At 45.9% G+C, this 19395-nt stretch overlaps 1 protein-coding gene, 1 long non-coding RNA gene and 2 other non-coding genes across 5 annotated transcripts; all 4 read right to left on the bottom strand.

Moving 5' to 3' along the window:
* Window positions 1-10428: 10428 nt before the first annotated feature.
* On the bottom strand, window positions 10429-10562 carry LOC123582090. The gene has a single exon (XR_006704194.1). It is a non-coding gene; the product is annotated as a small nucleolar RNA SNORA31 (small nucleolar RNA).
* Window positions 10563-11010: 448 nt separating this feature from the next.
* TPT1 (tumor protein, translationally-controlled 1) lies at window positions 11011-15565 on the bottom strand. 2 transcript variants are annotated; one of them, XR_006712210.1, is made up of 7 exons: window positions 15233-15398; window positions 14890-14963; window positions 14151-14341; window positions 13626-13731; window positions 12763-12879; window positions 11377-11549; window positions 11011-11290 (listed from the first exon to the last, which is right to left on the bottom strand). XR_006712210.1 is itself a non-coding variant. In XM_045476860.1 (6 exons), the coding sequence occupies exons 1-6, from the start codon at window positions 15258-15260 to the stop codon at window positions 11547-11549; spliced, it is 519 nt and encodes a 172-aa protein (XP_045332816.1). In that variant the 5' UTR covers window positions 15261-15565; the 3' UTR covers window positions 11342-11546. The 2 variants fall into 2 exon arrangements, 1 of the variants encoding a protein (XP_045332816.1); XM_045476860.1 differs by lacking the exon at window positions 11011-11290 and having other exon boundaries at window positions 11342-11549; window positions 15233-15565.
* LOC123582084 lies at window positions 11621-11750 on the bottom strand. The gene has a single exon (XR_006704186.1). It is a non-coding gene; the product is annotated as a small nucleolar RNA SNORA31 (small nucleolar RNA).
* Window positions 15566-18080: 2515 nt separating the features above from the next.
* LOC123597697 lies at window positions 18081-18970 on the bottom strand. Its single transcript, XR_006712217.1, has 2 exons — window positions 18838-18970; window positions 18081-18293 (listed from the first exon to the last, which is right to left on the bottom strand). It is a non-coding gene; the product is annotated as an uncharacterized LOC123597697 (long non-coding RNA).
* Window positions 18971-19395: the final 425 nt, after the last annotated feature.

Here is a 19395-nt window from a genome sequence, read left to right as displayed (position 1 = left end):
AAAATATTTGTAAACTGATGGAGATGATATGAGTTTAACCATTTGTTTTCTGTCCTTTCCTTTGTTCTGGCGCAGCCAGGAGTGCCTGCAGAATATCACATTCCTACCTGGTTGGGGGGCGGGGGCGGGGGGCAGAGTGTGCTCGCTTGTACTTTGTCCTCAGCTTGCCTTATGCTCCCTCATCAGTGGTGGTTTCGAGGGTAGACACATCCATCAAAATTCATCAAATCGTACCTACACTTGAAATGGATACCGTGGCTTGTGTATACATGATACAGCAACAAAGTGTGGTGTTTTAAAAGTACGCGCGGGACACATTGTGGAGGTTTTTGAAAGACAGGCTGACATGTGTAGTGTGTGAAAACAAGGGTTGGTGTGCTTGGATGGCAATGGTCAGGACTCCACACCGGGCACTATTCAGGCCAGCACAGTTACTCAACATGTGGTCCACAGCCTGGAGCAGAGGTTGAGATGAAAGATAAACCGAAGCATATTAAAAAAAAAAAAAAAAAAAAAAAATCAGAGTTTATGAGCAAGAAATGATTTGACTCGGGCACCGCCAGACCAGAAATGTTTGGGGGGATTCCAGCAACAAGAGCTCAGGGAAAGACTTGCCTATGGAAAGGCGGAAACAAAGCAGGGAAATTATTTGATTGGCTGCAGCTTCTGGGGTTGCAGGCTTTGGGAAAGCCTAGGGGTTGTTTCTGATTGGTTGTCCTTAGCTTTTGGTTTCTTAGCCTTAGGCACTTTGGTCTGCTCTCACAGGCTGCTAAGGTATTAGGGCCACCTCAGTCTACTGGCCTCTTTGTTTAGTTCATTTAACAGGACTTTTTAAGGCAATTTAACAGAATAATTTTGTTTGTTGGGTATGAAAATATAACCTAAAGGGGCGCCTGGGTGGCTCAGTCGGTTAGGCGTCCGACTTCGGCTCTGGTCATGATCTCAGTTTGTGAGTTCGGGCCTCGCGTCAGGCTTTGTGCTGACAGCTCAGAGCCTGGAGCCTGCTTCGGATTTGGTCTTCTTCTCTCTCTGACCTTCCCCACTTGTGCTCTCTCTCTCAAAAATAAATAAATGAAAAAAAAATTAAAAAAATATAACCTCAATATCTAATAAACAAGAGTTTAGAGCTGTAGTATCTATACTTTTGTATTTTCTTTCCATGATATTGTGGTTTATAATAAGCAACAGATATTTCTGTCTTCTCCTGGGTTCCCAGCACTTAGCACTTTAAGCCTTTGTAATTTCCTAAGCCCTAAGCGATAAGAGCTATAAGGGCCTCTTTTGTTCCCGGGATCTCGAAATAGCTCCCAAAGATAGAAGTGAAGTGTGCGTTTTTTTTGTATCTAACGAGTCCCTTTCAGTGACATCTGATTCATGTTAACGGAGTGACTTTTGGAAAGTCCTACTGTGTACCTGGGCTGGTTGCCAGGGGAACCCGCTGAGTGATGAAAGGGTTGGAACTTTCAGCCCCATACCTCCTGGGAGGGGGGAGGGGAGGGTTGGAGACTGACTTCAGTTACCAACGGCCACTGATTTAGTCATTGATGCTTATGTAACAAAGCCTCCCGGTTCTGAGAGCTTCTGGGTTAGGAACATATCTACACGCTGGGAGGGTGACAAGCTTGGAGAGGGTGTGGAAGCCCTGTACCCCCTCCCCCATACCTTGCCTGTGCATCTCTTCCATCTGGCTGTCCCCGAGTCCTATCCTTTTATGGTAAACTGGCAGTCTAGTAAGTAAAATGTCTTGAGGTCTGTGAACCACTCTAGCAAATTAATCCAACCTGAGGAGGCGTGGGAATCTCCCAATTTCTAGGAGCAAAGGTGACCTGGATTTAGGATTGGCATCTGAAGGGGGGTGGGGGGGTGGGGGCAATCCTGTAGGACCGACTCCTTAACTTGGGATCTGATGCTCTCTCCAGGTAGACCGAGTCAGATTTGTGTTAAATTGTGGGACACCCAGCTGGTGTCATGGAGTGGCTTGGTGACTGGGAAAACCTGCACACATTTGGTGACCAAAAGTGCGTGTCAGAAGTAAAGAGTATCTATTTTTTTTTTTTTTTTAACGTTTATTTATTTTTGAGACAGAGAGAGACAGAGCGTGAACAGGGGAGGGGCAGAGAGAGAGGGAGACACAGAATCTGAAACAGGCTCCAGGCTCTGAGCAGTCAGCCCAGAGCCCGACGCGGGGCTCAAACTCACAGACTGCGAGATCATGACCTGAGCCGAAGTCGTCGGACGCTTAACCGACCGAGCCACCCAGGCGCCCCAGAAGTGAAGAGTATCTAAAGCCCCACACAGAAGTGTTTTTCCTTTAGATTTCCTGGTTCACTTTTCCAGTAACTCGTATTTATTGTGTTTTACAAAAGTTACCAGTCCACAACGGATTGAAATGTAAAGAAAATCATCCTTTTACCACAGATAGTTTGGGCAGAGCCGCACTAGAGTCAGGACAATGCAAGGCAAGATCCTTCTTCGGTAGTTGAGGTTAGATTTTTGGGAAAGAGAGAGCATATGTGTATACTAATTAAAAGTTGGGGGGCACCTGGGTGGCTCAGTCGGTTAAGCGTCAGACTTCGGCTCAGGTCATGATCTCGCGGTTCGTGAGTTCAAGCCCCGCGTCGTGCTCTGTGCTGACACCTCAGAACCTGGAGCCTGTTTCAGATTCTGTGTCTCCCTCCCTCTCTCTGACCCTCCCCCCGTTCATGCTCTGTCTCTCTATGTCTCAAAAATAAATAAACATTAAAAAAAATTAAAAAAAAAAAACAAAAAAAACAAAACAAAAAACAAACGAACAAAAAAAAGTTGGCTGTTAAGAAACTTGTGGTTTGCCCAAGGCATGGAGATAAGGAAGGAGTGTGACCAGCCACAGTAAGCAGGATTTAAAGTGGCAATTTAGGGGCACCTGGGCGGCTCAGTCAGTTAAGCGCCTGACTCTTGATTTTGGCTCAGGTAATGATCTCATGGTTCAAGAGTTCGAGCCCTGTGTCAGGCCCTGCACTGACAGGGCAGCGGGATTCTCTCTCTCCCTCTCTCTCTGCTTCTCCCCTGCTCGCATGCTCTCTCTCTCTCTCTCTCTCTCTCTCTCTCTCTCTCTCTCTCAAAATAAACAAACATTAAGAAAAAATAATAAAGTGGCAATTTAATGACAGCACTATTGGTTTCAGACTCCTAGTGATGAGGGAACATGGGCCAAGATGCAGGCTAACAGCACCCCCGTCCCCCAGGGGGGACGTGTATGATATTCCTTGGACACTCCCAGCTACCCCAAAACAGGAAAGGACAAAACAACAACAACAACAACAAAAATGGTTAAACTGATGACAGTCTCCACCAGTTTACCAGAAAAAGGCAATCCCATCATAGCCTCAAGTCCAGGAACTCCCTACTGTCTCGAAGTTAATGCTTTGTTAGAGGGAAAAACAACCTTAGCTGGACAATAGCTAGGCCTCCACTAAGTCTTTAGCATGTGAAAGTCTCTGTGGAAACTCCCTCTAGACTTTATCTCCGTCCCCCCATTGACTGCATAAAATAGTCACCCTCCACACTTAGAGTGCAGCTCTTTCTGCCTGTGGATCCTGGCCCCTTGCTTTAGTAAAAAATCACCTTTTTGGGGCACCTGGGTGGCGCAGTCGGTTAAGCGTCCGACTTCAGCCAGGTCACGATCTCGCGGCCCGTGAGTTCGAGCCCCGCGTCGGGCTCTGGGCTGATGGCTCGGAGCCTGGAGCCTGTTTCCGATTCTGTGTCTCCCTCTCTCTCTGCCCCTCCCCCGTTCATGCTCTGTCTCTCTCTGTCCCAAGAATAAATAAACGTTGAAAAAAAAAAAAAATTAAAAAAAAAAAAATCACCTTTTTGCACCAAAGATATCAAGACTTCTTTCTTGGCCGTCGACTCTGGACCCCACGGACCCTCCCATCACCCCAAAACTTCATCACTAGAGTGCTCGCAGAACCTTAGACTGTATTCAGATTTAAGTCTAGGCTGCTATTAGATAAATGAAGAACAAAATAATGGGGGGGGGGTTGGAATTGAAGCTCTCCTCTTCTTTTGCTAACCTCCTATAACCAGGAAGCTTATAGCTACTTTCACATTTTAAAAATAAGTTATTTATACATAAGGGCAATGTAAAGAAATCTAAGTAAGGGGCACCTGGGTGGCTTAGTCGGTTAAACGTCCGACTTCAGCTCAGATCAGGATCTCGAGGTTTGAGTTAGAGCCCCAAGTCGGGCTCTGTGCTGACAGCTCAGAGCCTGGAGCCTGCTTCGGATTCTGTGTCTCCCTCTCTTTCTGCCCCTAGCCCACTGGCACTGTTTCTCTCTCAAAAATAAACATTAAAAAAAAGAAAAGTCTAAGAAAAATCTAATCTTACAAGATACTGCAGGTAAAAGTCACGTGTAATAGCTCCCATGTCGTGTGGGGACACACTTGGGCTTCCTGCTTAACAACGCACCGTATTTTTCATACTCCCTCCTTCTAGGCCTCACCACTTACACAGAAATTCACTGCCTAATCTAGAAGTCCATACTTAGCCAAATTATCGATCATGTAGACAGAATAAGGATATTTTATACAAGCAAAATCACACAAAAAAATTCCTAACCTCTCAATAAGCTATTAGGGAGCTGCTTCACCAAGATAGAAAGGAAACTTGGGATTTAGGCAAACTGTAATCTGAGACTGAGGCACTCCCGGACCGGCCATGTGACCGCAAGGCAGCAAGGTGGCAAAGCCTCCGTGAGGGAGCTCTCCAGGAAATTAGACACTGGGTCGACTAGGTTCCTGGAGCACTTCCAAGTTAAAAAAAAAAAAAAAAATTTACATTTTGCAATGTTGTGATTTATAATACAAATATTTGATCTTTGTCCCCATGTCTGGCAAAGGTCCTAAAACCTTTGGGATTTCCTGTGATGAGGGCAATAAAAGGGGTCTCTTGTTTTGAGGTCATTCCTGGAAGGCACCTAAAGATAGAGGCAGATTGCCAGTGGACCCAACAGTGTGACTGAAGGGTTGAAAATTTCAGTTTTACCCCATCTCTTCCTGGGCGGGGGGCGGGGCTGGAGATTGAGTCCAATCACCAATGGCCAGTGATTTAATCAGTTGTGCCTAGGTATTAAAGCCTTCATAAAAACTCAAAAGGACAGGGTTCTGAGAGCTTCTGGGTTAGGAACAGATCTATTTGCTGGGAGGGTGACGTGCTCTGACACAGTCTACCTGGGGACAGCATCAGAGCCCACGGTAAGGAATCCGTCCTACAGGACTGTCCCCTCCTCCCTCCACTTCAGATGCCAATGGCAAGTCCAGGTCACCTGTGCTGCTAGAAATTGGGGATTCCTCTGCCCCTTTAGGTTGGATTAATTTGCTACAGCGGCTCGTAGACCTCAGGAAAACACTTTGGTTACTAGATTACCGGTCTGCCATAAAAGGAGAGGACTCAGGAAGAGCCAGACGGAAGAGACGCACAGGGCAAGGTATGGGGAGGGGGGGTATACAGCTTCCATACCCTCTCCAAGCGTGTCACCCTCCATAAAGTCCGAAGGTAATACCTAAACTCTGAAACTGAAAAATCAAGAAGTAATCGTTGAAGCAAGTTACTTAGAAAGGAGAAAAAAAAAAAAAAAAAAAAAGAAAGAAAATATGCAGATTGTGTCTTGGGACAGTAAAAATAGCCTAGCAGGAATGAAGCGGGGCAAGGGAGTGATGTTTTTCGCTACAGTCACTAAATTCCGCAGTTTGGGACGTGAAACATTCTTTCTTAAAAGAAGCATATCCAGCTGAAACCCGGCAGTGTGCGTAGCTATCTCCCATCATTCTTTCAATCCTGTGACAAACACACACTGAGCACCTATGTGCTACATGCCGGGCACTGTCCTGAACATTGAGGAGATGGCACTGAGCCTTAAAGCCAAGCCCTTCTGGAGCCTGCATGAGGTTGGGGTAGAGACAGATAAGCCAGCAAGCAAGTAAAATACATAGTATGTTAGATGGTGAGAAGTGCCATGGAGGAAAACCAAAGCAAAGGGGACTGGGTGGTGGGGCCGTGGGCTTAAATGGCATGGTCAGAAGGCCTCTCTTGATCTTGACAAGATGGCCTCTGAGTAGACTGAAAGGTTGTCAATGAGTCACGTGGCTCTCTGGGAAAAGAGTCTGCGTGGAGCGAACAGTGGGAGGAAAGCCTGCGAAGTGGAAGCCTGCCAGATAAAATGCAGGTGCAGGGAGGGCTTTCAGATACGGGCAACCTGAGGGCTTGGAAAATAGCAAAACCACAGGATATTGGTAGGGGAAGCGAAGCGTCAGTTGGGGAGTTTTGCACAGCTTCCACACCCTATAAACCATGGGGTTTAGCAACTACCTTGGAAAAGTAGTCCTCCACATGGCTCTTGGGATGCTAAACCCAGCTGCTCACATTCATACCCAGCCCTCCTCCTTCGTGGAACAGTTTGCACATTACTTAACCAATTTCCAAAAGCTTAGTCACTTTTGCTTTTAATAGATGCCAGCAGTTGGTATTTACCGACCTGCTGGTATGATGGCAGTCGCCAGGGGTGGGGCCACCCGGCCCATGTTCCATTTGACAAAACCCATCAATGTGGGCTGCCCTCATGTTAATATGGGGGAGGAGACTTAAGAGGGATGGGGAGAAAGACCGAGTTTATACTTGCCATCTGTTGAGCTCCATTATTCCACATCGATAAGGTAGCCAAAATAGGTGTTAATGTAGTTATTTCCTCCTTTTACTTGCTGATTCCCACCTCCACTCCAGGATGAATATTAGTTTGTACATGTGACTCACAAAACAAATCAGCAGTTCTCGAGGGAGACTTCCAAATTCCTGTACTTAAGAAAATTACATGTATAGCTGTTTTGAATACATGTCCACAAAATACCAACTTTCTCTGTGACTTACCAGAGCTCTACCAGCTGCTTAGGGAATGGCACATTTAATACTCTGGGTAGAGTCACCTTATAATCCTGTGCTCCAGGTGAGGCCATGGGCAAGCAGCACTTGAAGATATACTAGAACTTCTCTGCCATCTTTACACATGAAGAAAATTACCAAATACAAGACGAGATTTCTAGTGTCACACTTAGAACCTCAGGACTGAAGGTCTAGCATAGCTCTACGAAACTCCTGGAAAGTGCTGCCGTCTTGGCTAGCCAACTGTGGTCCGTGTCTTCTCCCACAGAGGACCCAAGTGAGTCATCTGATGTCTCACTTCTCCGTGTCAAATTTTGATGCATTGATGCAAAAGCACTCCATAAGGTCCCCCCATCTCCATGCTTCCTGCTTTACCTCCAGCTCAGAAGAGTACTACACACATATAAACGAAGGGAAATGTCAAGTAAATCCTGGAGGGGGCAGAGGAGAGGCATCAGTAATTGAAGGAAACGTCACTGAACAGTTTCTTTGAAAAGAATCTTCCCCTAGGCTCAACGTTGACATTTCTCTGTCGTATAGACTCTTGCTAACATCACATCTACTTTAAGGTTCTCATGGCCCAGCATACGGAGGAATCTTGTATGTGAATTTCCAGGCTGTTGTATGAAACCATGTAGAATAGCACAAATCCACAATCTACTAGCTTAGAAAATGAACTGGAATGTTCCAGTAGCTAAAAACATGCCCCACAATAGTTAAAAAAAAAAAAAAGAAACAGGCTTTGGACTGCCAACAAGCCTTATGGTCACATGTACCACTGCTGCACTTAGGGATGGATTTGGAGGAATTTAGTGGGATAAATATAAACTACCAGCCTCATTAGGATTTGTAACTTTTTATTCAAACTCCAAGCTTAAAGAACGTACCTTGTAGATTGCTTCTGTCATAGCAGTGAACTATTTCAACAGAGGGTGCATAGCATTTTTTTTTTTCCAGACTATTTTTAATTAATCCCTACACCCAATGTGGGGCTTGAACTCACAACCCCAGGATCGAGTTGCACGCTCTACCAACTGAGCCAGCCAGGCGCCCCAGCACCTTTTTCTTTAGTTGTGTTCTGTTAAACACTTTAGTCATATTTTACCTTTGGTATGATGGAGTATTAAAAGTTAGCCAAAGAACTAAATACCCAAAGTTAAGTCATTTTGGGGCAGCATCAAAGGAAAAGTGATTTTCACGTATGATCCATAGCCCCAGAGGATCATGGATCTGCCCCAAAACATCGGGTCGGGCACTCGGTTCTTATAGGCAGTCTCTGGAAACAGGTACCCATTGCCACAAAGCTGGAGCTCTTTTGAAGGAATAGGTTTGTGGCCCACGGGGGGGGGGGGGGGGGGGGCCGCTGTTGTGCTTTTATCATAGAAGTATGAGCTGCGTTGCAGCAACCTAAGTACAAATTCTGGTCGCTAAGGTGTGATCTCTCCTCATTCATTAACATCCTCCTGATTTAAGTTCTATTGTCATGAATATTCTGGCTGCCAGCCAAGGTCACTCTGCCCCATGCATATGCTCAGAACTTTAGGACACTTTTGTATCAATGTCTTTGAGTTGGTTGAGGTTCTTACTGTTAAAATTTACCGTAACTGTCATTACCAATTTAGTTTGTAGTTGTTGGTTAACCCTCAAGTTCAGATGATGGAACTTAGATCAATGCAAGTTCTATTTTAAGAAAAAGGTCTATTGACTCAAAGGAGCCATTCACACACCTATTACTTAAGCAGATGAACAGGCAATAAAAAACACGTAGTCGATCCTTAAACACAGGGATTTAAGGCACCACCCGCCCTGTAAAAAATCTGCACACTAACCTTCGACTCCCAAATACTTAATGGCCTACTGTTGACCAGAAGCCTTGCCAACAGCACATTAAAACATATTTTGTATGTTGTATACTGTAGCCTTAGAATAAAGCTAGAGGAAAAAAAGCATGAACTACTTTATGGCACCGTAAAGTCTAAGTGTGCTCATGCAAGTTACACCTGTGTTGCTCAAGGGTCACCTGTTTCTACGGACAGTTCATGGGCAACATGCTGGTTGTTCGTTGAGTCCATTTTTGCCAGGCTTTCTTCCCCTTATTCAAACCAAACATTTGTCAAGTTCGCCTTCTTGGCCCTCACCTTGACTAGTTTGGCAACAGGTAACTCTCAAACAGTCCACTGGACTTCCAGACCACTCCCATCATTTTCCTACCTCTGGGACCAGTTCCTTCTGAATCACCTTTGCCAGTTCATCATGCTGACCAATCTCAAGCTGTACGCTGGAGGGCAGAGTCTCTCCTAAGTGATCTCAGGGTGTTCTGGCTTCAAAGATCATGCACTGAAATCTCTCAGGCTCTTTTTAAATCCTTAGACCTCTTCTTTCCCCTCCTGAGAGTCAATTGGTTACCCAATTCATTAGGTCATATCATGTCACCCTTCTGCTCAAAGCCTGCGTATGGCCTTCTTAATCTGGTTTCCTCTTTTCCTGGGTACTCACTTTTATGCCTTAACTTTTCCCCTTATCATCGTGGGTCCAACTGGCCACCGTGTCCCCAGAACATGTCAAGCACACTGCACTTCAGACTCTGCGTTTGCATTTCTTTGCTTGGAATGTTCTGTCCCGACATCCATAGTCTACTTACTTGCTTTCAGGTTCCTATTCAAATCACATTACAGAGGCCTTCCCAGACAACACTATGAAAGTCCTTTTTCAATTTTTCTCCATACATGTAACAAAGTCGAGGGCTTAAACGACACTAGGAACATGCTGTTACCGATCTCAGCATCATTAAGGGACATAAAATGACAGGCCTTCTGACATATACACAAATACACATAAGCTGTTACTCTCGCACAAAGTATCTTACCCAGGCTAAAATAAGCATTCCTAGGTTTCACTGACCTGAATTCTTCACTTCCTACAAAGCCTCTGCATTGCTACTCCTGTTCTTCCGCTGGTTTCTATGGCTAGTTCACTAAATCAGGTTTCAGTACAGATGGGACCTCAAGACCTCTCCCACCATCAGGTGGCCATACTCACAGCTCAGACCACTGCCTGAAAATTCTTTCCCGTGTGAGAGGGCCATGTGGCCTCCTAGATCAGGGACTGGCACTTTTTCTAGATTTTAAGGTCATACCAAAATGCTTAAATTGCTACCAGCCTGGTTTCCAGTATTTGGGTTTACTTCTACCAACCATCAGGGGACACCTCAAACCTTGGCATGTCTCACGTTCTGAGCCACATAATGGACTCTTAGGGCAAATGCCAGATAGCTAAGTCACTGGACTCATCCTGGGTTCATGTGTCGAAGACCAGATGAGTCACTGGCTTGCCTTCAATTTAGTTTTAACCCCTAAGCTTTTAAAAGTGGAATTAATCAAAAGGCAAGGGTCTCTGGGCAATCATTTCCCAACACTTCTCTCATAAAACTCATTTTAGATCCTTTGGAGTAAAACAAGGTCTTCGTTGTTGACCGGATTACTTCAGAGTTGCAGAAATTCTCTCCCACGTTTTTGTCCTGTATTCCCCCATTCAATCTTAACTGCCACGAGCAGACAGACAGAAAGCGCGAGGACACTTTTTTCTTGCATCTCTAGTGGAAACCTTAGCAGCAGATGGGAACTGCTCCAGGCCTGTCAAATAGATGCATTTCCAGTATTCTATTTCTGACACCCACAGCCCTTTTAGATACAGGACACAGCAGTTGATTTTCCTCTGCCCACCAGCTCTCCCACATTCCATCTTTCGAAGCCGGGCCTGGAAAGCCTTGTGAACGGTCACGTGGTTGTTTTAGCATCTGCAGGCCTTAAGGTCTGTCATACTCTGCTCTTACCGTGAAGAGCCCATCAGTATGTAAGCAAATGAGCACGGCAGTGGTCAAAACAAACTGGACAAATTGACATTTTCATATCCCACCAGCTATTTTCTCCCGTTTGAGAATGTAAACCACCACCTTAAAGTCACACGAAAAGAGGTGGCAAGACAAGCCAGTCTGCCGACCCCATTCCAGGGAGTTTGACACACGCATTCCAGGAGAGGTCTAGATTTCTCTAGAACTTGGCTCTACTTGATTTAGGATAAATAAGATCAGACAAAACTTTGCTTCCAACCGTATTAGTCTCTTTTTATTCTTTTGGTAATCTCTTCCAAAGTTAACTACTTCCGTTTGCAGGTGATGAAATGTGTGAGGAATCCACTTCAAATGTTGGCACAGCTATGAGCATGGTCTTTCCCTTTCCTTGAACTCAGAATTAAGACTTTGGGTCCTTGTTTTTTATATGGCAGTCCCAGAAGTAGTTCTCACTGTAGAAGTTATCTGCAGGCAGTCTTATGCTTTCTAGCAGTAGTCTACAACCAGGCTCTAGCTTCTCCAGGACACTACACAGGATGGATTTAAATATGTATTAAACTAAGAGGCATTCTCTCAAATGAGTTTAAATGCATTTTATTTTTAAACAACCTACATGACATGTTTTCTTAAAAACAATGCCTCCGCTCCAAATAAACCAAGGTCAAAATAAATGAAGAGCTCAAGATGACGTCAGTCCCATTCGTCTAAGTCCTGGTGTCGTGTGGATGAGTAGGAGCCAGCTAGGACGACAGGTGATACGTCCAAAGTTAAGAGCCAAATTCGTTACTGTAAAAACAAGGAAGCCTGAATTAACACTTTTAGCCAATGCGAAAATATATTTAACATTTCTAGGCTCTAGGTGTATTCCCCTATTCAATCCGGGCTGCCACAAAGACAGACAGAAAGCGCGGGGATTTTTTCCTTTCGCATCCTAGTGCAAACCAAAAGAACAACGGCCAACTGTTCGAGGTCTATCAGTGGATGCAGAGCCATCCTTATCAACTCAGAGGTAGCACATTTTCTAGATGCCTCATTCTGGAGCAAGTCCCACTCACACGTTCCACCAACAAAAACCTCAGACAAGCCTGGGATGTTCCCCTCACCGAATCATCTGTTCCATCCGGGGATATTTTAGTCCATTGTTGCCTCGAATCTTATTTAGCGTAGCCTAAAGTTTATCTTGCTCCTGATTTATATGGAAGCCTTGGGAGAGCTAGGATGATGAATGCTTTCATTTCTGTACTGCCTCCAGCAATTCCGTGCATAGTAGACATTCATTTAGTTTTACTAAAGCAGTCTGCGTCGCGGGTCAGCAGCCAGCTCTAACTTTATTTACTAAAAGCTAGTAATGTCAAGACTTTCAATGACCAGTTGCCCGTTATCAGTAAACCAAAGTGGAAAACGTTTCGTGCCATATATGCTACTCACGCACACGTGTGGCAAAATATAAAGGGGGCCATTTCTACGGGGGAAGATTAGCACAGTGCTGTTTCTCATCAGTTTAGCGTGTAAGCTAGGATTTAAGCCGCCTAAAGACAAGCTTTCTGTGCAGATATCTTAAGTGCCTTTCTGTGCCATAAAAATCTCTTCCGTGTAAAACACAACCCTTTTAGACCCCCAAAGAAAGAGAAAGAAGACCCAGACCTGTATCTTTCAAGAGTGTTGAGGGGCGCCTGGGTGGCTCAGTCGGTTAAGCGGCCGACTTCGGCTCAGGTCATGATCTCACAGTCTGTGAGTTCGAGCCCCGCGTCGGGCTCTGTGCTGACTGCTCAGAGCCTGGAGCCTGTTTCAGATTCTGTGTCTCCCTCTCTCTCTGACCCTCCCCCGTTCATGCTCTGTCTCTCTCTGTCTCAAAAATAAATAAACGTTAAAAAAAAAAAAAATTAAAAAGAGTGTTGTAAAACCCATTCTAACCATCCCAGTGGCAGGAAACAAGGAGTCACATCTGAGATGTGTCCATTTTTACAATGCAGATCTCAACCCACTTCCTGATACTTACACATTTTTCCATTTCTAAACCGTCCTTAAAGAAGATCATATATGGGGTCACACCATCCTCGCGGTAGTCCAGCAGGGCAACCATGCCGTCCGGATTCATGTTTTCACCAATAAAGAACTCAGGAAGCAAACAAATACCCAGAATTAGACCTTTATATACACATCATACCAAAACAAACTACGATGAAACAATCAAAGGAGAATTTAGAACACCACAATTGAAGAGACTTTCACCAGGAGAGGGGGGAAAAAAAACAAAAAAAAAGCAAACTTCCTGTTCACCAAATGACACTAATAAATGAGCAAAGTAAGTACAGAGCAATCTAGGAACACTTCAGGCGTTCTGGAAACTTACTCTCATCCCCACACATACAATTCCAAACTCGGGAAAAGCCTGTTTACATCATCAAGCACAGGGAATGTACAATGAAAGAGCACATTAAACAGAAAAAAAAAGAGCCAGGGCATTAAGTCTTAGAAGTAAGGCAAAGTCACTGAGTTTCCCAACAGGACAAGTTTAGAAAGAACTCTACTGGCAGTAACACACTGGACTTGTAAATTAGAAAGAAAACTGGAAGACCACTTAGGACGTTAACAAGCAATTCCAGAGAGGAAGAAATGAAAAAAGTCATCTGGGAAGCAAGTAGGGAAGAGATTCTGCAACAAGGCAAGATCTGGAAACACTTGGGAGCAGGCAAGGCTACTTTCCACAGCTCAGACTACTGGAATTCAATCTATGAAGTATTTAAACTGCTCACAAGACCCAGGAAATAGCCACAATTACATCAAACGTTCATCAAGCAATTTGTTGCGCTGGCAGTGAAGATAATACAATGCTTTGATACAAACACTTAAGGTATTTACCTGGTAATTTTTGAAATTAGCAAGGATGTGCTTGATTTGTTCTGCAGCCCCTGTCATAAAAGGTTTTACTCTTTCTGGCCTCTGTTCTTCAAGCTTGCCTTTGATTCTACAACAATATTTCATTAACAGGTTAAAGTACGGAGTTCTCAGCAAAACAAATTTTTATTCACTAAAGAAGCCCAAACTGAATCCAGCAACCACTGAAAGGGCAACTAGCTGTCACTGGGCAAAATTAACATGGCACAATCAAGAAACTAGTAGCTCACAAGAGGCAAGTTTCAAGACCGTTCACAATTTTGGATTTCATGTTATTTCCAAAATAAGATTCTAAAAGGCTGAAACCATGCTGCATACTCCAGTATGCTCACACCAGTTTACTTCTAGAAAAGCAACTATCCCCATGAGCTCATCCACAGAAAAAGGTTCAGACCTTTCACAAGTATGCCTGCTAAGAACCTCAAAGCGAGCATATTCCTAAATCCCAAGGATTCCAGACAGTAGGAGGGTTGCACCAGGTTCACTTACGATTTCATGTAATCTTTGATGTACTTCTTGTAGGCTTCCTTTGTGAAGCTGGTTTCCTGCAAGTGATGGTTCATGACAATATCCACACCAGTGATTACTGTGCTCTCGGTACCTTCGCCCTCAGGGCCTTCGGCGGAGGCATTTCCACCAATGAGCGAGTCATCAATGTTACCCTCTGTCCTACTGACCATCTACATCAAGAAAAAATAGTTGCTTCAAACACTTTTGACCTTAGCATAAACGCGTCCCGAAGATCTATGTCAGCAGCTCATGCTTCCATCATCGTCCCCCCAGACACTTTGGACTCTTGTTAAAAAACCACTAACACATCGTTACGGAGAAAAAAGTCATGCACCGCGAAATTTCCTGAAACACCATAACTCAACAAGAATTCTTTGTTGACTGCAACAAAAACGGGATCATTTACACCCAAGGAGAAGTTCTGTGTGGGATTTTAGGTCGATAAGCAAGTACGGATAAAGCAAATGTGGAAAGGCTTGGGGCTCCCAACTCGAGGCTACCTGTCCCGGATCGCCCGGGAGGAGGATGGGCGCCAAGCCGGCGGACCTATTTCCAGGCTCAGCTCCGCCTCCACTCTTCTAGAAAAACCCGAGCCCGGAAAAAGCGTCTCCTCCGCCAGGAGGCAGCGGAGAGGATTGCACAACTTCGGGCGGGGGTGCGGCGGAAACCCGAGCCTGCCCGGCCTTGCCTCCCCCGCGCCGCGGCCCGACCGACTCACCTTCCCCTCCACCTCCAGGCACAGCCCGTCCGCGATCTCCCGGATCTTGTAGATGTCGGAGAACATCTCATCATCTGCTCGGGGACACAAACCCGCCGGTCACGGTGCGCCCAGAGGCCTGGAACCGGCGCCATTTCCCGCGCCAGCCGGCTGCACGCGGCCCCCACCCCTCCCCGGGCGCTCGAAACCCCGACGCGTGCCCCAGGCACCGACGCCTCCTCGCTCCCGGGAAGGCCGCCAGCGTCCCCTAGGCCCACGACAGCAGGGGCGTCCGTCTCCCCCGCCCCCACCCGCACCCCTGTCCCCTGCGCGCGGCAGTAGGAGTAGTGCAGTCACGACTCACGGCTGATGAGGTCCCGGTAGATGATCATGACGGCGGCCGGGGAGAGACGACGGCGGCGCTAGCTTAGCAGAAGCCGGGAGCTCTGAGCGAGCGCGGTACAGCCGGAGCGGCACTCGGGGGGAGGGGGGAGCGGGCGGAAAAGGCCGACTCAGCCGCTCCCCAACCTCATATAGAGGGCACGTCCCCCTACGTCATCGCCCGCTGCGCCTCCGGAAGCGCTGCAAGCGGTGACGTGGCACGCAGAGCCGCGCTGGGGGTGGAGCCAAGGCGCGGACCGGGGAGGAGAGGCAAGCATCCGGGGACTAGTCCCTGGTACACAATGCCGAGTTCCGCCGCTCTCGTGGTGGGGGAGGGGAGCTCTGGAGGGAGGGGAAAGGGGTTTCCGGCCCCGAGTGGGGAGAGTGGGGGAAGCGGGGCCTGGGGCCCTGCCCCTACCTGCCCTGCCGGGCTGTCCTGGGAGGTGGGACCGGGTGGAGCGTAGATGAAATCTCTTCAAGCTTCCGCCCGACGCCTCTGCCCCGCAGCTCCCACCCTTTTCTGGGAACCCAAATGTCAACTGTTGTAGAGTAGTTCGCGTTTACGGAGGGTCGGGGCTGGGGGAGACCGCGAGGCTCTCCACGACGATGAGGGCAGAGGCCGGGTTTTGGCCTCCCTCCTGGGTCTCGCAAGGCCTCGGGGAACTTTTTAGCATTTGGCCCAGGCGCTTGCCCCAGCTGTAGTTTTCGGACGCCTTCGTGGGACAGGACTGAGTCCGGGTGGTGGGCTACGGGTAGTCCCGCCAGCTCTCGGATCCGTCGTAGGGGGCTGAAAGTCTGTGGGAAGGAAGGAAGGTGTCGTGGGAGTTTACATGATGGGGTTTCCATCTCCCAGTTGGGTTCCGTGTTGGAAAGCTTGCGGATTCCTGAGGCCGACTGCTGGAGAACTTTGTTTTGCACTGGGTCTTGAATTATGTCCTTGGTTTGATAAAAGGGCTATATTGTCACTTTAAGATGACGTCGAAATTCTATCCTAGATGCTGGAGAGTTAGAAATAGGGAGTTTCCCACCTGCTCAAATGTTATTTGGACTTTAGACCCAATTATTAGGTGTAAAGCAAAATAAACTCCTAGTGAAACAATTTCCCTTTTTGCGTGAAACCCGAGAGCTTGTTTTATTCCACGAGTATTTTTTATGCTCTGTGGGGTCCCTAGCACCGGGTTTTGCACGGACGTCCTAATTGTAAACAAGTTAAAACCAGCCCTATCCTTAACAGAAGTTTTTGTTCTAGTAGGTCAAATAATCGGGCAATTATAATACATTAACTTTTTTTTTTTTTTCCCTAAATGCGGTAATAAAGCATTCTGCCCAGTAAGAGAGCGCAGCTCTTGGGAAAGAGCAGAGCATAGGACAGTGAATTGAGATGATGGAAGAGTTAAAAGGGAAAAGAGCCAGGAAATAGTATCCTCCCAGAAGTGCAGCCCAGGGCTGCCCTGGGCAGCCCAGAAGGCCCTGGGTAACTGGGAAGAAACTAACTAAAAAATGGCATGAAGGCTATTTGAAAACAAATGGACATCTGACAGATGGTCTCTGGAGGATCTTTCAAACCTCGGAATTATTTCTGGGATGTTAGGAGTGAAACAGATTATCCCAGGCATATCATCAATTATTTTCCTCAGCTTTAACATTTTAAGTTATTTAGAAATATTCCCATTTACTGATACAGTACGCCTAAACTGCTCCCTCCGTTCCTCTCCAGTTACATGTTCAATTAAAAACATTTTTTTCAAGTTTTTAAAAAGCCACAGAGAAAAAGAGTACTGAAGTTGAAGGACCTTAGACTGAAATCTTGGCTTTATCTGTTACTAGTCCTGCAACTTTAGGAAAGCCAGGTTCCCTAAGCCCAAGCATAGAATGGAGTGTTTTCAGAGTTAAACGGTTTTGGAGGGGGTGCCTCAGTGGCTCAGATGGTTAAGCATCTGACTTCCAAATTTGGCTCAGGTCATGATCTCAGTTTGTGAGTTGTAGCCCCACATCTAGCTCTGTGCTGTCAGCTCAGAGATTTCTTCGGAATCTGTGTCCCATCCCCCCCCACCCCCCCACCCCCCCGTCCAACTTTCTGCCCCTCCCCCGCTCGCACTCTGTCTCTCACTCAAAAATAAACATTAAACAAAAAAGGGGGGTTTGGGGATCTTAAATTAGGCAATGAAAAAAGCCTGGTGTCCTCAGTAGGTTGTCAATAAATATTGGTTGAATTTGGATGCATAATTCTTCTCATATTTTATTACTTTATAAAATATTGCTGAAACTATTCCATTAATCCTCTAATTATGCTATTTGGAGATATTTTAGGGGTTTAGTTGTATTAAAGACGTTCTATTTAATCATAACGTTAATTGCAAATCCCTGAAAGAATTCAACTTATGAGATTTCTAACTCAGGTTAATGTTTGATAGCTCATGGTAATTCAGAGGCTTGAAATCATAAAAAAAATCTTAGGAAAATCTGATTTGAAATTTCGGATATTTTGTAAGCTCCATCCTGTTGACTGAAAAACTCTGTGCTGTACCTTGAAAATACCTACTTAGAACACCGGTAATGTAAATAGGGAAAATTATTCACTAATTGCAAGCCACTGACAAATTGGAAGGATTTGGCCTTTATCTAACTGATTAGCTTTTACTTTGGCATCATTTGAAATTTTCTACATTTAATTTCTTACAATGATTTGCTCAGGGACGTATAACAAAAATCTAAGATGGTCCTAAATTTTACAGCTGAATATGACTTGTTATCTCTCACAATTGAAGAGGTCTCAAAGACCATGACTTGCGGCCTTTTCACACAAGTCGTCACAGGAGAAAAGCACCTCATGAGAGTTCACCCATTTTATCAGTTCAGGCTTGACTACAATAGCTTCAATATACGGGGTTATTCTCTCATATAAAAGAAATTCAGGGATATGCAGTCCAGACTGATTTGGTGGCTTCATGGGCACAAGGGGCCTAGGATCTTCCTTTCTTCTCCACCACCTACGTGGTCTACAATAGATTCTGGAACTCCAACCGTCACATTCACCTTGCAGGCTGCAAGAAAAGAGGAGGACAAGAGAGGTATATTCCAGCTGTGTGTTTCCTTTCTAAGGAGCTATTCCAGAAGTCCTGAAAGAGGATTTCCTCTGCCTCCGTTTTGACCTCAAGCTTTCTAGTTGGATTCTTCTTTCAAGATTGGCTCTTAGCTCAGATGGAAGATCCTGAGGGCAAAAGCATCCTCAACGGGAATCAAAACTACCCCCTCACGCCATGAGGACCGCCCTGATCCCATAAGAGGCCACCCGTGATTGACTCCAAAACAATGATGAATTTGACCTTCACTGCTCACCTGCATTTACCCACCCACCTTTGCCCCACACTTTCCTTACGTAAAGCTGGAAGTATTTTCAGCACTTGGGAGACAGTCTTTGAGACCCTAGTCCTTTGCTTGTTTCACTGCCACTCATCTCTCTGCCGTTGGATTTTGTCAGCAGTGAGTGACCGAATCTGGTCTGTTTGGGACCCCCCCCCCCCCCACCGCTGGAGCCAGGTGCCCTTGCAGCCCTGTACCCTGGCCACAATCCCACCAAACAATTACATGGATACATCTACTTGCAGGGAAGGCCGCACACTGTCATCTTCCAGCTCATGGACACTGGCTCGTTGCCACCTAAGTGAAATCAGGATTTTGTTATTAAGGAAGAACGTAGGCAACTAGTAGTCCTTTCTGTACTCACAGTGCAAAGGGTCTGGTTCGCAGCTTAGTAGTGTTCGCTTTACTCACTGGGGGTCAAGTTCAGGGAAGTTAATATTTACCAAACTCATACGAGGTTGATTTGCAAAACAAGAATACCGTTAATGTAGAATGAGAGATTCCTGGCTGGTTACATATAGTATAGAAAGTCGTCAAGTTACAGAAAAAGGAAGTTGCTTAATACGGAATTAGGGAGGTAGGAGTGTAGTTTATGACTGTGACAGAAGGTGATTTAGGAATGAGCCAGCTGAACTATTCCTGGCGCATGGTCTGAACCCCTTCATTCTGAGATCTGTTAATGAATTCTCTTGCTCCTTTCACCTAGGCTCTTTGTACTCTGCTAACAAATCATTACTTTAGTCAAGTTACAAGGCAAATTCTTCCCTTTAGAGCAGAGCTGTT

This window comes from Leopardus geoffroyi, chromosome A1, assembly GCF_018350155.1.
Source record: "Leopardus geoffroyi isolate Oge1 chromosome A1, O.geoffroyi_Oge1_pat1.0, whole genome shotgun sequence".
Classification (NCBI taxonomy): domain Eukaryota; kingdom Metazoa; phylum Chordata; class Mammalia; order Carnivora; family Felidae; genus Leopardus; species Leopardus geoffroyi.
This window is presented reverse-complemented; position numbering and strand designations above follow the sequence as displayed.